Source organism: Equus asinus, chromosome 13, assembly GCF_041296235.1.
Source record: "Equus asinus isolate D_3611 breed Donkey chromosome 13, EquAss-T2T_v2, whole genome shotgun sequence".
NCBI lineage: Eukaryota > Metazoa > Chordata > Mammalia > Perissodactyla > Equidae > Equus > Equus asinus.
Window position 1 is genome coordinate 49,905,359 of NC_091802.1, and position 26,651 is coordinate 49,932,009.

General features: G+C 40.2%; 1 protein-coding gene across 1 annotated transcript in view; it reads left to right on the forward strand.

Moving 5' to 3' along the window:
• The first annotated feature begins 3,836 nt into the window (after positions 1–3,836).
• GNA13 (G protein subunit alpha 13) overlaps positions 3,837–26,651 on the forward strand; it is a 39,324-nt gene continuing 16,509 nt past the window's right edge. The window contains exons 1-2 of the mRNA XM_044744532.2: positions 3,837–4,367; positions 6,800–7,026. Coding sequence (XP_044600467.1) covers positions 4,085–4,367; positions 6,800–7,026 — 510 coding nt within the window. The 5' untranslated portion in view covers positions 3,837–4,084. The remainder of the gene's footprint in view (positions 4,368–6,799; positions 7,027–26,651) is intronic.

Genomic DNA, 26,651 nt, shown 5'->3' on the forward strand with positions numbered 1-26,651 from the left:
ATTCTTTTGAATATGTCTGAGGGTGACAAATTTTTGTCCTTTGTGGATAATACTGATTTTTGTAAACAGCCCAAAGTTATTTGGCATGGCGGTGGTAAATAAGCTAAGCAATACCACCTTTTTTTAAGTGAAAACAAGCTATTACTATAAGATAGGAAGCCTATCTTTCAGTTCACACAGAAGAGTTAAGAATAGTAGATTTCAGGGGCTAGCCCTGTGGCCAAGTGGTTAAGTTCACGAGCTCCACTTCAGCAGCCTGGGGTTCCCCGGTTTGGATCCTGGGCACCGACCTCTCACCGCTCAACAAGCCATACTGAGGTGGCATCCCACATAGAAGAATTAGAATGACCTTCAAGTAGGATATACAACTATGTACTGGGGCTTTGGGGAGAGAAAAAAAAAAGAGGAAGATTGGCAACAGATGTTAGCTCAGGGTCTCTCTTCCTCACTAAAAAGCATACCTTAAAAAAAAAATTGGTAAACCAATTAACTCCTTGTAAGCGTGTGATTCAGTGACTCCTTAGCAAATTCTAGAGTTTTGCACCATTGCGGCAATCCAATTGAAAAAAAAACGTAGATTTCAAGAATTGGCAGTATTGTTGGAAAGGGCTTGTTCCTTCCTATGGTGACCACATTACAGGAGAAAAGCCATTTGGAAATCTCCATTTCTACAATTTTAGTCACATTTTATCTTGCAAGACTGTTTGTCACCAGACCTTGAGGTTCCAGAAAGAAGAGAGCATTGCAACAAATCAACTGTTCAATCATTTTATCACAGCTCCTTGGGGCATCTGAATCCCTCATTTGCACATGGATTAACTGGCTAGCAACAATACAGATGTTTCCAATGAATTAACATCTGGGTCTACTGGAAATACAGCACTCAGCAGATTCAGTTCTAACCAACAGACTCTATACTCCCTTAAAAAGTTTGGATTTTTTTTTCAGTTATGAAACAATCTATCTGAAAATTTAAATATCGCTAATAACATTTCAAAGTAACTTGATATACTTCTGGTGCAAATAACTTACATTGTTAATGTTATTTTATTTTATTTTATTAATTAATTTATTTATTTGGTGAGGAAGACTGGCCCTGAGCTAACACCTGTGCCAATCTTCCCCTATTTTGCATGTGGGATGCATGGCTTGAGGCGTGGTGTGTGGGTCTGCTCTTGGGATCCGAACCAGCGAACCCCAGGCCACCAAAGTGGAGCACACAAACCTGACCACTATGCCATGGGGCCGGCCCCGTGACCATTATTTTAAAATAAACATAACTGCACTTTCATTCATTGAATATTGCACACTGTGGGTATTTCAATGTTAAATAACGCCAATGACATTTCTTTTATGGAAAATATTATTTTCCCTATCTCATTTTTATTGTGGTAAAATTCACATATCAAATTCATCATTTGACCATTTTAAAGAGTACAATGCAGTGGCATTTAGCATATTCACAAAGTTCTGCAACCATTACCACTATCCAGTTCCTAAACATCTTCATCACCCCAAAAGGAAACCCTGTACCCATTAAGCAGTCACTTCTCATTCTTCTCTCCCCCTAGCCCCTGGCAATTATTAATCTACTGTTTCTGTGGCTTTGTCTATTCTGCACATTTCATATAGATGGAACCTTACAATATGTGGCCTTTTATGTATGGCTGTTTTCACTTAGCCTAATGTTTTCAGAGTTCATCCATTTTGTAGCATGTATCAGCACTCATTTCTTTTTATGGCTGAATAATTCCATTGTATGGGTATACTACATTATGTTTGTCTATTCATCCATTGATGGATATATGGGTTAGCCTCACCTTTTGGCTATTCTGAGTAATGCTGCCATGAACATAGGTGTATACTTTTTTTTGGTTGAACATCTGTTTTCAATTATTATTGGTATATACCTAGGAGTGGAATTGCTGGATCATATGGCAATTCTACGTTTAACTTTCTGAGGACCCACCAAACCTCTAACTCATTTTTATGCTTACACTTTCAAGGTAGCTCGATTACCAGACAGTTGAAAGCAGTTGGACTGCTGTAGCCAAACCCCAGACTGGGCCCAAAGAGGTCTCCTTTTTGGAAACACTGATTAAAGCAGCTAGGCTTGATCTGAGCCAAGCTTGTTCCAACACAAGGTTACAGTCAGGACTTTGAACAGTTTTCTCTGCTGCTCTACGTGTCACAGCATGAACTGGCTGGGCAGGAATACCTTCCTGCCTCCTAGGCATCCTTGCATCTCCATTATGTTGCACACACTTTGGGGGGAAAAAAGATGTTAACTATCTCACTTACAGGCTTCGCTCCTCCTGCTTTTGCAGAAGAGTTCAGATTAGCATCAGGAGTCCACGTAGGAATGGTTCTTAGCAGGGCCAGTGATACACCTCTGTCCTGGGCAGAGATTAGTCCTTTCATGACAGGAGAGCATGGCCTTCCGGACGCTAACTGAAATTGCAGAGAGATCTTCCATCCATGGCGGTAGACTTTCACCATACATTTTGCTTGAAGCCACTGCCCGGTGATTCTGACCCTATCAATCTGTAGATACTGGAGCTGAACCTACCCTACTTAGTATGTTGTAGACTGCCCACCCTATGGGCTTGGCCAGGACAGCAGGAGATAATCCTACTATAGGCACTGTTTACTGCAGCCAATTTACTGAGTCATGAGGCTCCTCAACTATTAACCCAACCCTCACAGTAAACTGATTAGCACTGATTTTTTAATTTAAACCTATTCATGAGCCTCTCAGAGTGCTGACCTCTTACCTCAACTGCCTAACACGTGTGCAGTTTCTGAGCTGCAGGAGCCCAAGTCAAGGAGCACTATGGTTGCACTGCCAAAAACAGAGACAGACCAAAATGGCTTTTTCCCCTTGAAACTAAATATTAAAAATGAAGAAGTTGGCTTCCGGGGCCCTTGCTATGCAGTTTCTCTGCCAACTCAGATGCCACTTGTCGTTTGTCTCCTGGCAGCCCTTTCAGGTGTCTTGGCCTGAATCTGCTATTAGAACAGAAAAAAGTCCCTTGGCTGGTCATATCCTCTGTAATCTGGCAGGAAACCTAAAATTTGCCTGGTCCCGTCCTCGAGCTGTTTGCTTATCTGCTTCCTTGTAGGGAAGAGTGCATCACAGTGTCCGGTTCAGGGGGATTTTCACCATGACCTCACCCTCCTCCAGCTACCATCCACTGATGGCAGCGGGGAGGGAGGCTCGGGTGGGAATCCACATTAATCAGCCATGAACAACCTCTCCTAGCACATCTCAGATTAACATCAACTCCAGTTCTTTCTCCTCAATAGAGGGTCTTTGCAGGGGTCTGAGAATGTCAAAAAGAGCTTGGGGGGAGGGGTTGATGATGTTTGATTATCATTCTGGGCTTAGGAGAGCAAGATGTCAAGGGAGCCACCTTAAGAAAATGCATCAAAAGCCTTCCAGGCTTGAGCCTGCTGTTTGAATAACTTTGGAGCCAATGACCTCGAAATAAGGCGCGCGAACAGTGACAGCAGACGGCGGCGGGCACGTAACCCGGGTGTAAGAACGGCGGGAGGGGTTGGGAAGCGCAAACGGTAGCGTCGGGGATCTGACCTCCGGCCTCCGGGACTCTGGGAAGTGGCCCTTTTGCCCGTAAGTGGGCGCAGCTAATAAATGGGAAACAAAGTCGAGCTCCCCAGCCTAAGCGCGCGCCCGGCCTGGACAGAAACCACGTGACCACTGCCAGCGCCCCCTCCCCGCGCGCCCCCGACGGCGACCGCGGGCACGCGAGTTAGAGCGTGACTGGCCGGCCCGGCGCGGGAGGCGCGAGAGCAGCCGCGGCGTGCGTGCGCGCCCCCGGGAGGCAGCGAGCGCGCGCACGCCCCTGGGGCCACCGCCCCTCCCGGGCCCGCCCTCCTTCCCTCCCTCCCCGCTCGGCCGGCCCGCCCTGCGAGTCAGTCGCTCGTTCCCTCCCTCCCCCGGCACGCTCGGGCCGCCGCAGCGCTCCCCGCCCTCGAGCCGCGGAGCCGGAGCCGCCCGCCGCCCGAGGAGGAGGTGGAGGGAGCCGGAGGGGCCCGCCGAGGCGGCGGCGGCGGCGGCGGCAAGATGGCGGACTTCCTGCCGTCGCGGTCCGTGCTGTCCGTGTGCTTCCCCGGCTGCGTGCTGACGAGCGGCGAGGCCGAACAGCAGCGCAAGTCCAAGGAGATCGACAAATGCCTGTCCCGGGAGAAGACCTACGTGAAGCGGCTGGTGAAGATCCTGCTGCTGGGCGCGGGCGAGAGCGGCAAGTCCACCTTCCTGAAGCAGATGCGGATCATCCACGGGCAGGACTTCGACCAGCGCGCGCGCGAGGAGTTCCGCCCCACCATCTACAGCAACGTGATCAAAGGTGCCGGGCCGGGCCGGGCCGGGGGGCCGGGGGGCCGCGAGCGGGCGCCGGGGGCGCGGGCGCGGGGCCGGGCACCGCCCTCGTTCGCGCTGTCCCTGGCGGCGGACCGGGCCTGGCGAGCGGGCGGGAAGGGGGCGCGCCCCGGGCGCCGTCCTGCCTGCCCGGGTGCCCTCGCCCCCTCGGGGAGAGAGGGGATGCTCGGGGACGCTCCGCTTTCCCCCCTCCCGTCCGAGCCGGGGTCACGGCTGGCCCCCACCCCGCCGCTGGCCTCGCCCCCTCGGAGAGAGAAGTGAGGCGAGCCGGGCGCCCGGGCTGCGGGACGACCTCTCCTGTCTTATTCCTTCCAGACGAGGCGGGAAGACTCGAGCCTACCGCAGACCTTGCACCCCCACCCCCTTCCCTGGCGCCGCCTGCCCCACCTCGTCGCCCGGGGTGGGTGACCCGAGTCACATGGGGTCGGGTCTGCTCCCAGCTCCCTGCTTCCTTGGCCGCCTCTTGAGCAAGGGAGTTCTGGAAGCATCGCAATGAGCAAACTTTCGCCCGAGACACTTGTCAAGGGCGAAGAGTGACAGACTCTGGGCGTTTTGGGGCGAGGATATGAAACTCAAGGGTGTCATGTTTACTGTGCTGGCGTCAGGAACGAGTAGACCCATACAGTTAGGCTGAAAAAATTAGCATCAGTCGTTTCTCGCCTGAGTGTCACGGTCGGGCAGGATGTTTGCCTGTAATCACTATGCAACACGTTCCACTCTCCTTTTGCTTAATAACTGGGGGCGGGCGGGAGAGGGGTACCACCACTTGCTTCTACTTTTTCAATGAATTTGTCCATTGATACGAAGAATCTTTGGCCTAAAAGCCATGCGGAGCCTGTGCAGGTTGAATCAGTGAATCAGTGCGGTCTTGGATCATACGTTCTGCTTCTATTTGACAGTATTTTTAAAATTAGACTTTTTTGAGTGAAAAATTCACAAGAATTTTACGTCTGGGCTTTCAAAGAACTAGAGAAGATGGTTTTTGTTTTGTCATTTGAATGATAAGTAGCGCTCATTTTTCTTAGTATCAAGTATTTTCTACGTAAAAGGCATTTCAGCAAAATTGAGATACAGAGGCTGGTACTTCAAGTGCTTCAGAATCTTTTTATTTTATCTGGGTAGCAATTATCTAGGAGTTTGCTACCGATTGCAGATCTTTTCAAGCAGTGTTTTTTTTTTAAGTGTGAGTTTTTGTTCTGGAAGTACTTAAGCAACTCCCTCATGTCACTTTTTTTCTCCCAGAACTGAGTAGAGGAAAACCCCCTCGGGTGGGGGAGTACGGTGGGGTAATGAGGGGAGAAGAACACTAAGCCAGGAGCTCGCAGACCACAGCAAGCTCTGAGCTCTGGTACCACGGCAGTGAAGCTGTACGAAACAGTTGTATTTATCCTATCTTACTGTTTAGCACAAAACTCATTAAGGTCCCTTTCAAGGCCAAAGGCTCCACCTTGACAGTCGTTAATTGAGGGTACCTTTGTGTCCTGATGCAGCTGATCTTAAGGAATTATGTCAAAGAATAGAGTCAACATGTTAACTGATTATGAGCCAGATACACACCTGGTTCTTAATGTGCACTGGGTCCTAGGTGTGACCTGCTTTGGGCCTTGATGATGAGATGAAGTCAGTCACTAGACATCTACTTGTTTTGAGTTGGCATGATGAGAAAATTGACTGCAAAACAATTTTTCACTTATCCAAACAAATGACTTAATAGTCATATGACTATTAAGATGGACCAAGATAACAGTTTAGTGATAGAAATACTGAGTTTGAACTAATCTCTGTGAGTTGAAATCTCTGTCCTTTTTGCAGTTGGTCTTCCTTTTAGGGAAATCTAAGGCCATCCTGTGACTTATACTGATTTGAAGCTTGGTATAGGAGAAGGGTTTGAGTTTTGAATGTGTTCCTAGAAGACTGAGTGTTGGGTTAAGCAGGGTGCTCAGGGAACAAACAGAATACAGAGCGATAATGTTTGGTTCTTGGCGTTTCATAAATAAATGTCTTTCTGAGAGGCTCGTAAAATCTTTCTTGCAGCCGTTTTCTCCAGAGCCTGGACGTCGGGCTCGGCAGCATAGTTTCTTTTTCCTTCACTAGTTTTGGTTCTCTTGTGACTGCCTTCTACCCCAGAAGTTATTTTATAAACTGGAACATGCTAAAATCTTTCGGAAAGAGCAATTGTTTTAAGAGTGTTTGCTTTTCAAGGCTCTAATTTTATGACTGTGAACAACGGTTGGCGTTTTTAAGCTCTGAGAAGTTATGGTGTTTGTTTTGATGTTGGTCTCCGTTTTTGGAGGCGGTGCGCCTGGAGTAGTTAAGAAGTTTAAGAAGATAGTACTGGAGTAGAATCTATGAGAATATCTAGTGACTCCCGTCACACTTTCTTTCTCTTTTTAAACAAAGGTATGAGGGTGCTGGTAGATGCCCGAGAGAAGCTTCACATTCCTTGGGGAGATGACTCAAACCAACTCAGTGGAGACAAGATGATGGCATTCGATACCCGGTCCCCTATGGCGGCCCAGGGAATGGTGGAAACTCAAGTTTTTTTACAATATCTTCCTGCTATACGAGCATTATGGGCAGACAGTGGCATACAGAATGCCTATGACCGGCGTCGAGAATTTCAACTGGTAAGAGATTTGTTCTTTTAAAATTGTGATTTTATTTTAATGACATTTATTAACATCTGATTCTGACACACCTTTTTTACTGACTTTCACAATATAATGTATCTGTCTAGAATTTGAGCTTCAGAAATTTGGATTGCTATATAGATGAGCTTTTTAAACCAAGCAAGATAAAAAATAAGGTAAACCCCATAGATTTGGTGAAGCCAAATTGGTGAATATTTAATTGGTCATTTTTCCTTTTTGAAAGTAAGATCATAATGATTTTCGTAAGCATTTCTAATTTTGTTCTTTTGAAAATAATTTCCTCCCAATTACAGCAATAATCTTCATCCTTCTAGAAAAGTTGACCTTTTAATCTTGGACTAGGAGTTCAGTAACTGAACCTAGTTGTTCAGATGTGCTATTTAGTCTTTAGAGGTACTCATTTTATGATACAGATTAATTTAATGCATAGAGAGATTAAAATCATTAATGTTTAACAGTCATGTTTTTTATATATTTCCATTCTGTGTGTTCTTTAAGGCTTCTAACCACACTTGACAAAATGTTCCTTTTTGAAGAACAAGATAATCTTAGTTACCATTTGTACCTCTGTTTCACATGAGAAGCACCTAGAATTTATTTTACATTTATCTTTTCTACTTTGTCTTAACCCATAAAGCTTTGTAGCTGTTACACAGCATTGAAGAAAGGGTGGAAAAGATCTGATCTAGGTTAAAGATACAAAAATAATAATTGAAATAGCTTTTTTTATCAAGTGTTTTGTAATTTAATTGTGAATGCTTTGATTGTATTCTGGGTTTTATTTGCCAAAGACCAGGAAGATCCCAGAAATGATAGCAGTCTGGACTGTATGCGCTTTGGAGGTAGTTCAGATCCGAAGTGTTTTACTGTAATGTGATCAAAATAAAGTGACAGTTAAAAGTAAAACTGCTTAGAAAGTTGTTTGATGATGTCACCGGCGTTAAAGTGATCCACATTTATGGGTGTGGCTACAAAATGATGTGTAGCCAGCAGTCTTGCTATTATAGTTTGTACTCAGAAGCAGGCTTGGCTTAAAAGTTCTAGAAAGGTGTTCATGACATCTTTTTATAAAACTGATTCAGAATCTTTACTTTAAATTATGGCCCTCATGTGTGCCATACAACCTGGCATTTGATTGTCTACTATCTTCTTCTCTTCTTCAGTGTGTATATCTTGTCGCGTAATTTGTCCATTAATGAAAGGCAGAGACTTTCATTATTCAGAGACTCGCGTTATTGCTAAAATTGAGTAGTTGGCAGCATTATATGTTGAAAATTGTGCATTTAACTTGATAAGTGACCTCCATCCAATTCTGAGACTTGTGGTTAATTTTTGTCCTTTGGTCAGTGTTTTTTATTTTCTTTTTAGTAGTCTTGCTTGCCTAAGTTCCTCCATACAACCCTTCTCCGTCTTCCTTCACCCTCCCTCAGGTTTTTAAGTGCCATTTATTCTCCTTTTTTCTTAATTCATTTTCTCAACAAATCACACTTTCCGCTGTAAGTTTTCTCAGGATATTATTCATCCTTTCAGGTCAGGGAAGAAACATCCACCTGTAATAGCATATAGTACATATTGATTGAATGAATAAACAAATGACTGCACAGTCACGCATCACTTATTACGTGGCTGTGGTCTGCGAAATGTGTTGTCAGGTGATTTCGTCGTCGTGTGAACGTCATAGAATGTACTTACACAACCCTAGATGGTATAACCTACTGCACGCTAGGCTGTATGGTACTAATCTCATGGGACCATTGTCGTATGTGCAGTCCGTCGTTGACCAAAATGTCGTTATGAGGCACATGACCGTACTCTAAAGTTCTCTGGAGGGAAGTTCCACTAAGTCCATTTAATTGAAGTTGGGCTTCACTGACTCTTCTTAAATTTGGATGTTCACATCTTACAGCCTTGAATCCAGACTGTCATGTCGTCATTGTTGAGAAAGCGTTCCTAGGTATTTGGCAGTAAGAACAAATAGGTATAACCACTCAAGTTGAGGACCTGCATGCTCTTGACTTGAGCCAGCTGCTGCTTTAAGAGCAGAGAAGGCCTGAAGGCTGAAGAGAGACAAGTTCCAGAAATACTTTTTTTCTGATAAAATGTAGAGACACAAGAAAAGAGGAACAGGGAGAGATCTAATTTTAAACTCCTGGAGGACAGGGCTTTTTTCCCTGTGTGTGCTCGGTGCTGAATGGTACCCGGCACGCATAGTACGTGCTCAGTTATTACATTGACCAAATGACTTTCATACTTTTGAATGCTCTGTGGTGCTTGGCATAGTGTTGGACCCTGAGAAGGCACTTGGCTTATTTAAAATTTTCCTCAAAGTCCTCTTCAGTTCCTTCTCTTGTTTACATGCAGCATATTGCCGAGTCCTGTCTTTCTATGCCTGACATGTCTCTCGCATCCCCTCCCTCCTCTCCTCCTTTACATTATTGTCCTAGCGCCTTTTGCTTGGACTCTCAGGTAGTCTTGTTCAAACACAGCATGGCTTTGCTCAGAAAGCTTTGCTCATTCTCCATTACCTCCAGAACAGAGTTCAGCCTCTTGAACTGAGTCAGGAGTCTAGCTAGCTTACCCACGATTCCAGCAACATATTTCATTAGACTATTGCACATAGCCTGTAACTTCTCAGTTCCCACGTACTCTGGTTTTCTACTTGCGTAGTTCTCTTCACAAAGTCCTTCTGTCAGGGTTTTTCATTACCATTATCTGTTCGTTAGATCTTACCTTTCACTTACAACAATGGTAATCAAGTTTTAGTGTAACTAAATGTGGTCCATGGACCACGTGAATCTGATTCACTGTAATGCTTGTTTAATACAAAACAAAACAAAACAAAGATTCCTGGATTCCATCACAAGAGGATCTGATGCAGGAGTCTGGGATGGGACCATGTGATCTGTATCTGTAGCAGACAGCGGGGGGCGATTTGGGTGAATTTGCTCCTTGGTCACACTAAGGAACAGTGTCTCAGGTCAGAGCTTTCCTCAGTCCTGCCGTCTGGAAGGCGCCCTCGGCCCTGTACCCTGCCCGCTTTCTAACCTCCCCTAGTCGCCTATGTTCAGGTTATTTGCATTCGTGTTTGGCCCTCCCACTAAAGTAGAAGTTCCTTTGGTATGCCTTGTCTTTTTCTCTCTCACTAGCATAGGGCCTGACACTTATTTTATTTCCTCACTATTTAGACATTCTGAATTATAAGATTTTTCTACAAAAAAGAAACATCTCCTACATTAGGTTCCTTTTGGGAAGTATGAATTGTTTCTGTATGTGTGTTAATTTTCCAGGAGATTGGAAGTCTTTGTAGCACAGAATCGTAATTTTTCTTTTTTGTTTTAACAATGTATATTTTTGAATCTTGGATAAAAAACTTATCAGGGGATATGGGAAGAGTTAGATAAAATTAGCCTTCTTAATTTCAACTGATGGTTGGTTATTAAACATATTAATGCAAAACAAAATAGGGACAGTTTTAAGCCTCTCTATGGCTTTTTTGCTTAAGGTGAATGATTGCCCTCTAATCAGTCTTTGGGACAAGGGATAGGGTAGTGATATCGCAGCTTAGGTTTTTAGCAGACCGTTCGTTTGTTAATAATAACTCCGGTGCAAACATGAATGTTTTCTTTCCCGATTTCCCAAAGGCAAACATTTCCTTTTCTGGTTAGTTTCATTATGGGTAAACTAAATAGCTAGTGTGGAAAAAGAAACATCTAAGATTCACATTGATGTGATAGCTTAAGGTACCTTCCTAGTTCTTATAAACTAGCACGCTGAGGATAATCTGTCCTAAGAAGTGGCCTCTTCTAGTGCTGGATTAAATATTTGTGCTGCTCTGCTTTGGCTGTGCCTTCACTGTAACCTGCCACTGCACTGGGGAGAGACTTTCTTTAGAAATAACTTCTTACATGACTGTAGCAGGGAATTTGGTAATTTAGATGGCTAAAGAGATGGGAGTCAAGGATTGGATGGGAAATGATAGAACTGGAGATATGTAGCAAAACTAACAAAATGGCCAGGAGTCACAACCAGTTAATTTTTTTTAATGTTTAATATACCGTACCTTATGGAGAAATATAAGCAAAATTTATAGAACTGATTATGTAGGACAGGAAAGTGTCTGACACTGGGACACTCCAGAGCTTCCTAGTTTCTGTAAACACTTAAGCATTGTCAGCATTAATACAACTTCCTGTAATGACCAGTCTTTCTTTGCAATTCCTGAAACCAAAACGGTTTTCTGTATTATCGTGGTACCTTCAGTTAGACTTAGTTTTTCTTACTCAAGTAGTACAGTTTGTGCTTGATAATAGTTACAGTTCTCCAAGCTGATGAGGTGGTTTATTCATGAAGACAGAGCTGCCCTCAGTCTGTGTAACAAAGTAACTGTTTAGTCTCATGCAGTAGCTTATAAAAAGGAGCTGAGTGCTAAGTAAAATAGGAACTTCTGTTTCGGCTAAAATACTTACTTGTTTTTATTAGTACAGCAGCATGGATTTGAAATTATAGAGTCATTGGTTTATTCTTTAACATTCATTTGGATTTGCTTTAAGGAGTGAATCAGTTACTACTTACCATGTTTCTGGTTGAAGAAGGATTTGGTCCATTTTCTCTGAATAAAATTAAAAAATGACTTTTACTTCAAGCTGTTAAAAACCTATTGTCTACTGATTCTAGTGTTTGGGAAAAATATTTCAGCCTATATAATGTAAGGAATATATATAACATTAGAGATTGTAGAGATTTTAAAATTTAGGTCTCTATAGTTGGAATTTTCTTTTGGTGAATTTGGTCAAGTGTCAAAGTGGTTACATTTTATCCAAACCTTGGAGACCCAGAGCTATAGTATTGATTACATTAGAAACAAAGAGGGTGTTTTGGCACGTGCTTATAGTTTTAAGACAACCTTGTGAGATTGTATGTATTTACATATATACATGCATACACGAGTGTATCTCTTGATGTGTTATGTTGATGTGTTCATGTTTATATCGTTGGGGCACGTAGAAGCTTGACTAGCCTTGGGATGTCTGGGCTCTAGATGCTGAAGAGGGATTGTAAAATACTGTGCTTGCTGCTTTCTATGTTACCTTTTATTGCTAAAAAAGCTAGTGGTACAGTAATTTATGATGCTCTGAAAATGTTTATTAAACAACTAAGGGATAAAGCAAGGAAATAGTTTTGTTATGAAAACTAGACTATAGTTTCAGAATTCTTTACTAGAGTGTGGACCGAACCTGGGAGAAAGTTTTGTGAGCTCACTTTTAAGAAAAGTATAAGGGCCAAAGGACTCCCTGGATTGAGTGTTCTCTGTTTGTCTTTCACAAATAGGTGCCAGCCCAACCAAGTTGGGGTATCTCGTTATATTAGCCCAAGACAGGTGCTAGTTTTTTTTCTCCAGAAAATTAATTCAAATGCTGATAATTATACCACTTTTTAATGCCTTCGATTTTATAAAAATTGCTTTGTACTTTTCAAAGCTCTGTCACATACGTTATCATATAATCCTTAAAAAAAACATCTGAGAGAGAAGCAGAATACGGGCTGTTGTCCCCATTTCACTGATTAAAAAACTCAGATGCAGAGAGCTTCCTTGATGCCTCAGATCACGGAGAGAGTAAATGATGGTAGGATAGATGCTGGAACCTCCATCTGCTGACTCCTGGGCCAAAGCGCTAGCCGCTAAAGCATTTTGAAAGCACTCAAGCATTCTATCTCTGGAGCGTTCTTTCCTTTCATTCCTAGCCTCTTCTGACCAACACCCACACACTAAAATAATGAATACTCTCCTAGGAACTTCTAGCACATTACTTTAAATATATGTAGTGTTTTATTAAGAATACATGGCATTGAACTGATATTCACATAGTTCTTTTTATATTACGAACTTTCGTAATATCCTTTTTTACTTTATTAAGTTATAATATAAACAATCTTATGTGACCTTTAATGGTAAATTTACTAACTAACAGTGGTGCAGTTCACCCTAACCACCATTCATCATGGTAAAGGCTATTTGAAGCTCCACTTCCTTGCAGGTTAACTCTTAGTGATCCTCCGCTGCTGTTCGATCAGTGAACATGGTTTATCATGTACCCTGAAAAATAGAAGCTTAATGGCAGCCAGTTATCTGAAAGGCAGCCATATATTTTTCTAGGAAAGTATCATTTGGAAATTGGCACATAACTGGCATACAGTTGCCCAGATTTGCTCTTGGTTTGGAGAATAGATATCAGAACGTTTTTATTCTGTTATTTTTATAAACTCCTTTGCAGTGTTTCTTGTATAGTTGTCACAGTTTTCATTTTGCTTATGAGCCTTCCAGATTGTAGTTTCTCGGAAATTTTTGTTCTAGTTAGAAACTATTTTTTTAGAGTGCTTATTTCTGGAAATTAACAGTGATTTTGATTTCCTCTTTTGAAAGTACTTCATTTTTTTCTGGCTACATGATAAAATTCACTCTTGTCTCTATGGTGAACAAATTTTTTTTACAAGATGCCTTTTTTCAGGAGACCTTGTTACATCTCCATTAGCAGAGCCTTATTAGAAGGGGCTGATATGGATCAAGGAAATAGTTCTGTTTTGAGAACTGAACTTCAGTGGCCTTGGCTAAAGTTACCCATCCCTTACAGCGATAGTAGTTGTTTATCTTAATCTTTCAAATTTAATCTCTCTTCTTTTGGCAAAACAAATAAAAAAGATTTTTAAATCAGTGCAGTGGGTGAACTTTTTCATCCCCAACTGCTCTGCAATAGCTGCAGAATACTTTAGTAGACTACTCTTCATTGATTTATTTTGGTTTTGAGAACTTGGTTTTGCGACGTGGAACTTTACTTTGTATCTTCCAAGCAAATGAGAAAATAACCATGTCAAATTTATTGATTTATTTTACATATTGTAAAATGTTTTAAGAAGTGGTTTCAATGTGGTGACCTTAAAATTTCATGTGGTTTTCTGCTGTGCTGCAGGATAAAGTGGACCTCGATAGCCAGCCAGAACTCGCATCCTGGGTCTGCCGCTCACTGTGTGAACTTGAGTGAGGCCCTCAGCCTCTCTGCATTTCTCTTTCTGCAACTGTAAAATGTGGATGGTCCAAGGACCTACTACTATTAGTTGTTGTAGAGATTACATGAGATAATCCATGTAAAGCCTTTGGCACAGTGCCTGACACGTATTAACCGTATTATTAACATTAGCCATTAATATTCCTAATATGCCATATGCATAAAGTATAGGTAGCTTTCTAAAATATAAAGCACTGTTAGCTTTGATTTGATTAACTCTCTGAACTTGATTACCAATATAAAAATTCTGGATCCTAAATAATGCAGAATATGACTTACATTCTCGTTAGACCATTTGTTGTCTGTAATAAAGGTAGCATATCAAAGAGAGATGGGACGTTTTCATTGCTACATTGATTCTTGTTGCCTTCTACTATCACTTTGCTTGATTTTCAGATTGAAAATTTATGATACAGTTTTTCATTTCTTCATAGTACTTCTTTAACATTTTATGAAGATAAGGATAATATTTTCTGAACTTTTAACATCAGGAACAAGAGATCCAGATACTCCAGCCCAGTATCCATTTGAAAGTCAGCTGTCTGCTTATTTCATATTGACTGTTTTTTTCCTTATATAAATTATCATACTGATCAGATTAGCTAATTTTACCTTTCCTTTCCACTATATTGATAGTATATTTTCCATCTCCTTGAACAATATGCTATAAACTTTTAAAGAAATATTGCATAATCTGTCTTCCTGACAGCCATAGCGTTGTCATTTCTGAAAACCCTTTGCTTATACATTCATTTTAAACAAACAAAAAACATGTTATAAATGATGGGACTGTATCTTTATGGCTGATCTGTGTATACATTTTTAAATGATTTAAAAAGCATTTACAATTCTAAGGAACCAAATGTAATAATGAAAATAAAAATGCTTTGAAAATAATAAAGATAATTATTAAATTGTTAAAATTACTGAAAAGAAAATAAGAGCAATAATAATAAAATAAACATTACATAAATGTATGGTGAACCTAACCACTGTTGATCTTCTCCATTTTCACTGTGAGATTTATAGCCAGAATTATTTAATTGTTTGGAGAGTGTGTTCCTGAAACCCTTCAGATGTGTAGTCCGAGTTTGTCAGATTGCCCTCTTCCTGCTGGAGGCACGCTGAGGGAACCTTGGGCAGGGGTGCGGGCGCTCTGTCTCTGCCACTCCCGCTGAGCACGCTGCTTTCTTTTTCTTTTTCTCTCCCTCCTCCTCTGTTTCTGTGGCGACCCTCCACCTGCACACATTTGTGTACTCTTTCCCTTTCTGCCATTTCCTGTGCCTGTGGCTTGGCAGAGGTGTTGCGAGTACTTGGGTTACAGGCGATATTTAGGCTTCTTTTCCAAGGTAAAAAAAAATTCCTTATACTCATAAAACATAGAATGATTTTTTTAAGATTTCATGTTACTTTTTGTGAGATTTTAGAACTTCTGACTATTTTGTATAAAAACCAACTAAAAACATTAGTCTAACAGAATCTCTACTTTTTCTTGTAGAGGAAAATAAACATTTCAAATTTGCTTCCCTAAAGAAAAAAAGCCATTTTATTGATTTTGGCATTTAACAACAATGTTAGCCAACAAACAGAACTCTTCTATTACCCCCCCACCCAAGTGTCTTTGAGCCAGAGCAGCTCCATTTAACCTGTTACCAGGACAGTTCTCTGTTCTTTACCTCTTGTAGAATAGTTAAAGAAAAAGAGCTGGAATAAGGAATAATGAGGGAGAGACTTTCACTTTCCTTTTCAATATCCTGGTTACTGTTTTCCTATTCCCAGGGTAATCTTTTTTTTTTTTTTAAGATTTTTTTATTTTTTCCTTTTTCTCCCCAAAGCCCCCCCGGTACATAGTTGTGTATTCTTCGTTGTGGGTTCTTCTAGTTGTGGCATGTGGGACGCTGCCTCAGCGTGGTCTGATGAGCAGTGCCATGTCCGCGCCCAGGATTCGAACCAACGAAACACTGGGCCGCCTGCAGCGGAGCGCGCGAACTTAACCACTTGGCCACGGGGCCAGCCCCCCCAGGGTAATCTTTTTAACGATTATTTTTCTGTTAAATAGTGCGAACTACCTCATTAAAAGTTGTATAGAGAATGTGTCCATCTTATATCATCATGTGATTTTGTTTTAGGCTTCATGATGTGAAGTGTGGTTGTATGCATTTATTGATATTAAGCAAAAGGAAAACTCATGGAAGCTACTAGCCCTGAGCAACTGTACTAGATTTTCTGAGTTGCTAGAGGGTCGCTTACAAGTTATTGCCTGGCTGACTGTGCTGTGTGAGGCCTAACAGATGAGAAGATGTATGTGCATTTTAGAGAAATAAATTGCTATTTAAATATAAAATGGTTTCTAAATTCATTTCTCTTGATTTTTTTTTTTTTGAGGAAGATTAGCCCTGAGCTAACATCTGCTGCCAATCCTCTTTTTGCTGAGGAAGACTGGCCCTGAGCTAACATCCATGCCCATCTTCCTCTAGTTTATATGTGGGACGCCTGCCACAGCATGGCTTGCCAAGCAGTGCCATGTTCGCATCCAGGGTCTGAACCTGCGAATCCCGGGCCACCAAAGTGGAACGTGTGAAATTAACTGCTGTGCCACAGGCCGGCCCCCTCTTGATTTTTTAAAACCTGAGTAGTTGAATTCTGTATATTCACAAAGCTGCAAATACTATTTATCCTTAAAAGAAAGAGTAATATGATTTAGCCTATTGAGTTAAAATATTGCAGTACAAATGACTTGCTGTTGTTAACTGTTACTAACTTGCCACATGTGCAGTAAAACTGTCTTTGTTTGTTCGCTACAGCTTCAAAAATGATAGAATCTGTAAATTGTTACCCATATAGATTATGTATATTTCAACTCTAGGGCATGGAGAATTTTCTTCTTGACTTGCTTAATTTTCTTCTTGACTTTTTAAATTATGTTATGATCAAATGTTGCAACCACTTTTAAGGTTAGTGGTACAATTTAGTAAGAAACCAAGGTTCCCACCTGTAGTATAGTATTTTACACAGTTGGCCTTAATGTAAGATGTCTTTCTTTTGAAAAAGAACGCTATTTTTTAAAAAAAAAATTATTCCGTAGGAGTGCGTTCTTTTGATAGGAATAGATATGTCCATCTGATTTTTTTATATATAATCATATTTTATACTGTAAGTGTTAAGGTTTAGAGCATTACTTTAAGAGTATCCATTTTCATTATGATAATTTGAATCTTTTTCTCCTCAATTGTGACAAGTGAAGAGCAAATGTAAGAGGCGATGAAGAGGAAAGAAGGCCTGGGGTAGCAGGTTTCAGGACATCTGTTGTTCTTTAACAAGTCTGATTAGCAGTTAACGCAGTAAAGTGTTGTTGAACACATATTAATGAGCCAGGCACTTTTTTGCAGGCTATTTGCTAGTGAACCAGATGCAACTTATCTGTTCCCATTGTTCTTAGATGCTAGTTGGAGTAACTTACATTAGATAGGCAAACAAATAATCACACATGTGATAAATGCTCTGTAGGAAAAGAAAAGGAAGGACAAGAGAATAAGAGGATGGTCTGAGTAGGTGACATTTAAGTTAAGACCTCATGAGTGAGAAAGGGTTGGCCAGGCAAGAAGAAGGAAGAGCTCGACAGGCAGAAGGAGCACCATGTGTGCAGGACTTAAGGTGGGAAAAAGCTTACTGGAATGTGGAGATTGGAGGGAAGTTAGGAGAGCAGTCAGTCAGTAAATATTTATTCAGAGCCTTTGTTCCATTCTGGATGCTAAGTAGTTCCAGACTTGGGAGAGTGTTGTAGAATGAGCGGCTCATTTTCGGGTGGTAGCCATAGAGATGAAGAGAAGACAGTGGATTCAAGGTACGTTTTTTAGGGAAGATCATTGGGATTCTGGTAGATTGGATATGAGATGAGGGAGTGAGGCATATGTTAAGAGTGATTCTGGTTTCTAGCTTTAGCAACCAGATGGATGGTAGTGCTTTTTGCTGAAATGAAAAGATTGTGTGAGAAAGAGATTTGAGGGGAAACTTAAGACTTTGGGTGTGTTAGGTTGAGGTCTCTGAGAGACGTAGAGCTAGAATCAAGTAGACAGTCGGATACAGGAATCTGGAATCCAGAGCGAGCTTTGGGCTAGAGGTAGAAATTCAGGAGTTGTTTGTATTCAGGTATATTTAAAGTCTTTAGAATGCATACAATTACTCGAGGAAAGAGTGTGAAAAGAGATTAGGGCTCAGGATAGAGTCTTGAGGAACCTTCAAAGCTTTTGAGAATGTTCTCAGGAGGAGATGCTGGCAGAAGTGGCCAGAAAGGTAGGAGAAATTCAGGAACAGGCAATGCCATGGAAGCCAGGAAAGTATTTCAGAGAGGAAAAAAGTGGGCAACAGTGCCACCTGCCACTGAGGGGTCATGTTAGGTGAAGACTGACGTGTCCATTGACTTTGGCGACAAGAAGGTTATTGCTGACTGTGGCCGGTGACGTGGTGAGGGCGAAGCCAGGCTGGAAGGGCTTTTGGCGAGGGGAGAGAGGTGAGGAAGTGGTGAAGAGCCGCTTGGATCAAGCTGACTGCTCCTGTTTCCCTTTTGCAGTATTTCAGCCACCCGGCTCAGTAGGGTGGGTCTTTTCAAGCCTTTTTAAAGTTTAAGAGGACGTTGAATTTATGTTAACCAATTTCTTTGAATCTCACTCTCAGAAGAAGAGTTAATATCAGTTAGTGATACTTTAATCTGTTAGGCCAGGCAAACAGAACGTTTTTCGCTTTGTGCTTGATTGTTTTAATTATGACCATTTCTTATTCAGTGAGTGCAATAACTTGATGAGTTACACACGTGGCACTCATTCATTCCTTTATTCCTTCAGTCACCGTGTATTAAATACCTGCCCACACTGTGTTCTAGACTGAGTCGCCCTGGGGACTCAAGCACTGCCTGTCTGGCTGCCTTGATGGAGGCTCTCAGTCTAGTGGGGAGCCAGTCAGTTAGCCCACAGTGGTTGCAAATGATATGATAAATGCTGTAGTATACTGCGTTTGTTGCTTTTCTGCCAAGAGTATCAGGATCACTAAGTGTTTACTAACTTAGGAAAGACCCAAGAGAGCATATAGTCCAGTTCCCTGCATTTTGTACATAAAACAGGTTCATAGAGGTGAAGGTCATGGCTAGTTCTGGTGATAGAGCCATGACTCTAACTCAGGACTATAGGACTGCATAGCCCATGTCTGATACTCGCTACCATGCCTTCCTGCATCCCTTAACACAGTTAACCGGATAGTGACTTGGAAAACTGATATGCCAGTATAAATTTTGAGCTGTCACCCACATGCATCAGTATTTAGAAACATTCACAGGTTGCGTTTCTTTTCTGTCTGACATGATTGATTGGCAGAAGGGTAGGGGAAGGTAGTTAATGCTCATGTAGGCTATGTGGAGCTTCCCTAGCTGGCAAGAGAGTTAGGGATGATGGATTGAACAGTAAACTATGAATGAAGTGATCTGAGTCTTCCCCTCCCCTGCTGTGTGATCCTAGGCACAGAATCATTTCATTAATTAATGTTGATTGTTGCGTAGTGTTTGAGTTGTGGGATTTCACAATGCATTGTAGCGCATCATCATAGAGCAAAACTTTCATCAGGTGTGCATTCACAAGGACTTCTGGGTGTTACGGAGTGCTCTTCTGGGCCTTCTATTAGATAGCAGGGGAATTGAAACTATATTTGGGAACTGTCATATGTTGAAAAACTGTATTCTTTTTTTTCTTTGTAACATTTGAGGTCATTTCTTTTTGAGGGTCAAAAAAATTTTACTACTGAAAAGTTCTAGTTCTGGCAAAGCTAAATGTTTCTTAATATGCTGTTGGGATTGTGTATGATTGACCCTTTTCAAAAAAATGTTTTAACTTTGAGGAGTTTTTCAGGGCTCAAAACTCTAAGCAACTTTTACGGGAGCTGGCCCGGTGGCGCAGCGGTTAAGTTCACACGTTCCACTTCTCGGTGGCCCAGGGTTTGCTGGTTCGGATCCCGGGTGTGGACATGGCACCGCTTGGTACGCCATGCTGTGGTAGGGGTCCCACATATAAAGTAGAGGAAGATGGGCATGGATGTTAGCTCAGGGCCAGGCTTCCTCAGCAAAAAGAGGAGGACTGGCAGTAGTTAGCTCAGGGCTAATCTTCCTCAAAAAAAAAAAATAATAATAAAATAAAATAAAAAACTCTAGGCAGCTTTTTAGCGTTATCATTATGTGAAAACCGAAAAGTAGGAAAGCTGTGTTGTTTGTGAGGGAATTACTTATAGGCTCCAGAATCCAAATTAGCGGTTTGTAAAGTTTAAATTTTAAAACATACTTGTCCTTTGTAGCAAATCATCCAGTTAGCCACTGTACGCCAAGACATCTTTGTTGACATTTTGGTGTATTTCCTTCTGGTATTTGAATACAGTATTGCATGTTGAGATAAACTTTTCTGTGCTTTCTGTACAATTTTGTATCCTGTTCATTTAATGTTGCAACATTAGCATTTCCTGGAGAGGGTGATTTTCTTAGAGGACTGGTAAGCCATTCTTCTAGAAATGGATGTGAATTTTTTACTTAAATAGAAAATTCTTTCCTGTGTATATATTTTTTATGAACAGAAGGTTCATAAAAAAAAGGTGGTGCTAAATGGTAACATTGAATAAATATGGGGTAAATATTACCATGTTGGTGCCATATCAAGCAGTATTTTATACTATGTCAGAGTTAACCTATCTCTGCAATATTGAACTCCTTCCACACATTTCGGATTTGTATTTAACTTTTAAGGGAATATTTTAAAAAGAAATGCTGGCCTCCACTCTGAAACCTGTATTATTTTAAAGGAGGAGCTGTAATTCTTATATGGGTTTTTGAGAATTATTGATACATTCTTAAGATAACAAAATGGAACAGCATTTAAGATACATATGTATTTATAAATGCTTAGTCGTATGACTAACCTTTTTTCTCTCTCCAGGATGAAGCATTTTAATGAAATAAAGTCCTCCTCTTTTGTGACTTTTGTAGTAGGGGAATTACTCAACTGCACTGTACGTTTCATGTTGTGTGTAAATTGGATTTGGTGAGACTACAGGAATACTCTTAAAAAATTAAGATCATTAGCCTGAAATTATTTTGGTGATGTATAATTGAAAAACTTGATATAAAAAGGAATGTATTAATTTGTGAGCAGTGGCAACAAAAGGGCAGTTTACAAAGTGAAGTGATAACTTAGTTCATTCCGCACATCTCTTATTTCTAATGTTGTGCACTGGTTTGTTTGTATAGCTTATAAGGAAGAAAAGAATGAAATTGTTTAAATCAGATAAAGGTATTCTTTTGGGAATTCTATGTAGGCTATCATAAGCTAGATTAGTCTGGAAAGGTATCTGATTTGAAAAGATGTTTTCACAAATTGAGGTGGTTTATAATGTGTGACTAATTTTGGCTCTTTTAGAAGTTTTAAGTGATGCACATAGAAAATGCTAGCAAGAAATTTGAAAAATGCATTCAGTTGGAGTCTACTTAATTTTGACCTATCTACAGAGCAAAGGAAAATAGTTTATGTTTCTTTGAGTATAAGTAAATACTGTCTTGCTCCTTATGAACCAAACAAAAAGGCATGAGTGCTGGTACATTAAGTATGCTTTAATAATAAAAAGGACAGCATTACCCTTATTAAAATCATGTGATGTTCATCACATCAGTACTTTGTTTTTTCCAGAGAAAAATGAATAGAGAAATAATTTCAGGCTAATGATCTTAATTTTTTAGGAGTATTCCTGTAGTCCCACCAAATCCAATTTACACACAACATGAAACATACAGTGCAGTTGAGTAATTCTCCTACTACAAAAGTCACAAAAAAGGAGGACTTTATTTCATTAAAATGCTTCATCCTGGAGAGAGAAAAAAGGTAAGGAACAATAAAATAGGTCCTTTGTGAAGACCAGGCAAAATGAGAATGCTACAAGTGCACTAAATGAAAGGGGAAGTGAGAACTGTTCATGGCAAGCTCTGAGAACCAGGAGGAGGGTTTGATGCCTACCCTGTGTGTAAAACCAGCCTCTTTATCATATTTTATTTTGAAATAAAAATGAAGGTGGAGGGGCGACATCAAACCCATTATAGAGGTGGTATGTTTTAAATATTTCAAGTAGGATGGTTTCAAGATCTTTTCACTTGAGGCATTTTCAAAGCTATGAGTGAACTCTTAAAATATAATTAGGGCCTGGTTTTATGTTCATTGTCTTTAAGGAATTAGGTATAATGTTAGAATCTTAAGACCTGAGATAAGTAGTGTGAGTAGAGTAATATAGTATATTTCATATGTTCATTCATGTGAATATGTGAAGAGACAATAGAGAAGGGACAAGTATGATGGGAAATTGATTCTTTAAATAAGAAGAAATATTACCATCTGTCTTTGTTATTAGCCACATCCTTAGATTGAATTGAAGATTCATTAACCAACTTTAACCCAAACTTTTCCATTTTGTGCTTTATTTATATTTGGCATTAGATTCTAGCTGTAAACTTTATACAAGTAAATGCCAGATGCAAAGAAAGGCTTGTGTTACAGAAAGTCTATTCATAGAATATTGCCCTAAAGACTCCTTATTTAGGTGTGGCTTCACCAAGATATTTGCAGGGCTGAAATTACTACTGTATACAAATGTGAATTATTGATTTAAAAAACATACTTCTAAGTCACTTTTAAAAGCAAGTTAATAAGTTTCCTGTTGAATAGATTTCTCCAAACACATGCTTGATGAAGCCTGCCTAATGAGTATTCAGAAAACATTTTGACCTGGATTAGTTTGAGGATTGTAAGACTGATGAAAATTAAAGACATGTTACAGGTGTACAAAAACCTTATTATGACGATAGATGCAATACAATATGGCAGTACAATTCACAGTTGTAATCAATTTAAGGAGTAAACAGATTTCTAGTTTTCTGTCTTATCTTTTGATTCTTTTTCCTCTTTGAAATATTCCAGACTTGCAAATAGAAGGACTTAATATGAGTGGCAGATGTGTTAGCCGCTTTAACCCACTGCACTTAGCCGTTTTAGAGCACAAGCATCTATTTTGTAGTTTACTGGCACTTTTTCAGGAAATGCTTGCCGTTTATAGCACTTGGCCAGTGGTTGTTTCTCTATATAAAGAGAAACTGGATATTAACTTCGAGTTACACTGTCGTTTTCAGAATCACATGTATACTTAGATTTCAGAAGTACTTACTGCTTAATTATCTTGGTAATAAAGATTTTCTCTGAATTTTAATATTTCTTGTACTATTATGTTTACTGTTAAACAAAAAACTATTTTAGGTGATGCTGGTCTCGTGACTATAAGAGCCCCAAAACATAAAATAGGTGAATTAAAAAGTATCCCATTTTTATTTTTTCTAATTTACTTTTTCACAGTGCACTTTCTGCCATTTACAGATGTACTTAATTGGCCTGCAGTTAAATTCTGGACCTTTTATAAGAGTAAGATGGTAGTTCATTTTAGTAGCAAACTAAAATTCAATACATTACTTATAGTTTTTTTTTTAACTTTGTAAAATATGTTAACTGAAGCTCTGCTCTCTGAAACAGACTATACAAAACATAACTTGCCATTTGTTGGATTATTCAGTGGCTTTGCTTGTAAGATTAATTATGAGACCCTTAGGTAACACAGCAATGTCCTTAGGGACTACTGACGTGTATTAACTCTTCTACTAAATGGTGTAAGTCTATAACTCTGCGGGTAACATTTTTGTCATTTTGTATTTTCATAGTCCCCCTTAACTACCAGATGACCATCTGTCACTGCTTTCCAATGTTAAGTGTTCCTACCTCTACAGGTCCTGTCTGTTTACAGTTAATTTTTTGTATGAAAAGTTTCAGTTGAATCCAAAAACAGAAGGAATGGTATGAGTGAATGAACTCCCATGTAACCACCGCAGAGCTTCTCCAATTAGTGACGCATGGCTAATCTTGTTTCCTTTGTGCTCCACCCATGTGGAGTGCTCTTTTCATCCCACCGTGTGATTTTTACGTTTACCAGGAAAAAACATGGAGTGCTTCTTATTAAGCACTTTGAATTGCTTTATTTACCTGTCATGCAAAGCTTAGGTGTCTGTTATAAAAGCAGATTAATTTTGTAAATTTAATTGAGGTTTTAAGTTCCTTAGGGTCCTATTGCTAAAATATAAGTAATAGTTATAATAATTTTTCTCGTTTGTGCTTTTAGCAACTTAACAGTGTTACAGCTGGAGTACCAGTTTCATTAATTTTTAACCGCAGAAATCTCAGGGAGTTAGCTTTGAAGGCTGTGGACTATGTTGGACATTTGAAAACAGGCTTCAGGGATGTGGGGAGGAAAGCAGCTGGAACTGTAGTGCAGTATGTCTGAATTACCACATCAACTTTGAAAAGAGAATGGAAGAGAAAGCTGTGTTTGTAGACTTACTTCTGCTGTTTATGTCGTAATTCACATATGTCAGTTGAAGGCCTGCTGTTTTACTTGTGAGAGCGCATCGAACATAAATGTTGTTTGAAAGCTACTTTTGCAATGGGATAACACTACATGAGTTTCTAGTCTAGTTTCTTAATATCCTCGGCATTTTTACAAGGCTTTAAAAACAATCCAGCTGATTTGGTATAATCAATATCAAAAGATGAAATTAGGGGCTGTCCCCATGGCCGAGCGGTTAAGTTCTCGCGCTCCACTACAGGCGGCCCAGTGTTTCGTTGGTTCGAATCCTGGGTGCGGACATGGCACTGCTCATCAAACCACGCTGAGGCAGCGTCCCACATGCCACAACTAGAAGGACCCACAACAAGGAATATACAACTATGTATCAGGCGGCTTTGGGGAGAAAAAGGAAAAAAAAAATAAAAATAAAAAAAAATCTTTAAAAACAAAAGATGATATTAATAGAAAATCCAGTTTTCAGTAAAATGTATGTGTGGATCTGAATTGATGCTAGAGTTGGCTCCATCAGCATCTCTTCTCTTGGAGCTTGTTAAGAGTTTGATTTGGTAGGTTTGTGGGTAGACCTGGGAATCTGTATTTTAACAAGCACATTGAGCAGTTCTGATGCACTGCCAAGATTAAGAACCATTGATCTAGAACAGGAGTCAGAAAACTGTCTCTGTAAAGGGCCAGGTAGTGTATTTTAGACTTCACATGCCAAGAGACAAAAATCCAAGGGCAATATGTACATATTTATACAACAAGAGAGAACACAAATTTCCACAATTTTTTATTGATGAAATTCAAAATATTTTAATAATAAAATTAAATACAGTGTTTTCTAGTATAGGTTTACTAATGAGAAGAGCAGGATTCCTTTGGAGAGGGATGACATTTTGCTTAATTGGGCTTCAAAGTTCTGGTGTTCCCTATCAAAATCAGGTGCAGATGTTCATCCTTAATCCTGATCTGTAATGAGGTTTTCCACGTTTCCTCCTTGAAAATGTCTTTTCACACAGATAGATACTGCCCAATGAGCATGTGATTTTAATTGAGCATAGTCATTGCTTGGAAGACATTTATAGAATTCTGTTAGATTCCTCTCAAAGTTTGCCTCTTGGCACGTCATTTACGTTGCAAATTAACCATTTCCAGTTGAAGGGTAGGTGGAAACTCCTCGTTGCACAGTTAAATGGATTTTGGAATATGGAAATTTCCTTTGAGCTTGCGTTGGGGTCTGAAAGATGCTGCTGGAACAATAGTTTGATTTTGGAAATGTATTTTCACTACAAATTTGTGTGAGAATGGCGGCCTCACTTGTTCTAATCTTGGACCGCGAAGTAAGTATATAAAGCAGTTTAACATTGCTTATGATTCAAGTAATGCGAGTTGTTGAAATGACTTTACGACAGTATACAAGTTACAACTCTGTCAGTGCCGTGAAGGGAGTGCCACACACGGCCTCTGTCGTGACTGCTCTCCTGGCTGTTGTGGCATGGAAGCAGCCGTACGCAGTACATAAACACCTGAGCATGGCTCTGTTCCAATACAGCTTTATTTATGGACACTGAAATTTGAATTTCATATGATTTTCAGATGTCATGAAGTATTCTTTTGATTTTTTTCCCCAAACATTTAGAAATGGGCCACACAACAACAGGCAGTGGGCTAGATTTGGCCTGCAGATCATAGTTGGTCTAGAATATAGATAGATAAAAGGAGTGATCGGGTGGCTCCCAACCAGCCTTTCCTCCTGCCACATAGTAATTCACCTCCACTGGTGTACTTGTGTATGCTTTTCCTATCGTACTGTGAAGAGGATCATTTTTAAAGCTCCTGTTACATATTGTCAGATTGCTTTCTAGAATATGTCCCTTGCTTTTAAAAATCTGTATTTGATCCTTATCTCTATAGACTTTAGAAGTTTAGATCAGACTTTGAAGTCAAAATCTCTCCTTTGTACTTATGTTGTATAAGTAGAGTCACCCCCTTCCTTTTGAAATAAAGCTGCCAGTATTTGAGTATATTCTTCTGAACAAAAAACATAATTTCTCCTTGTGTATTCTTTGGCTGTCCAGCTTA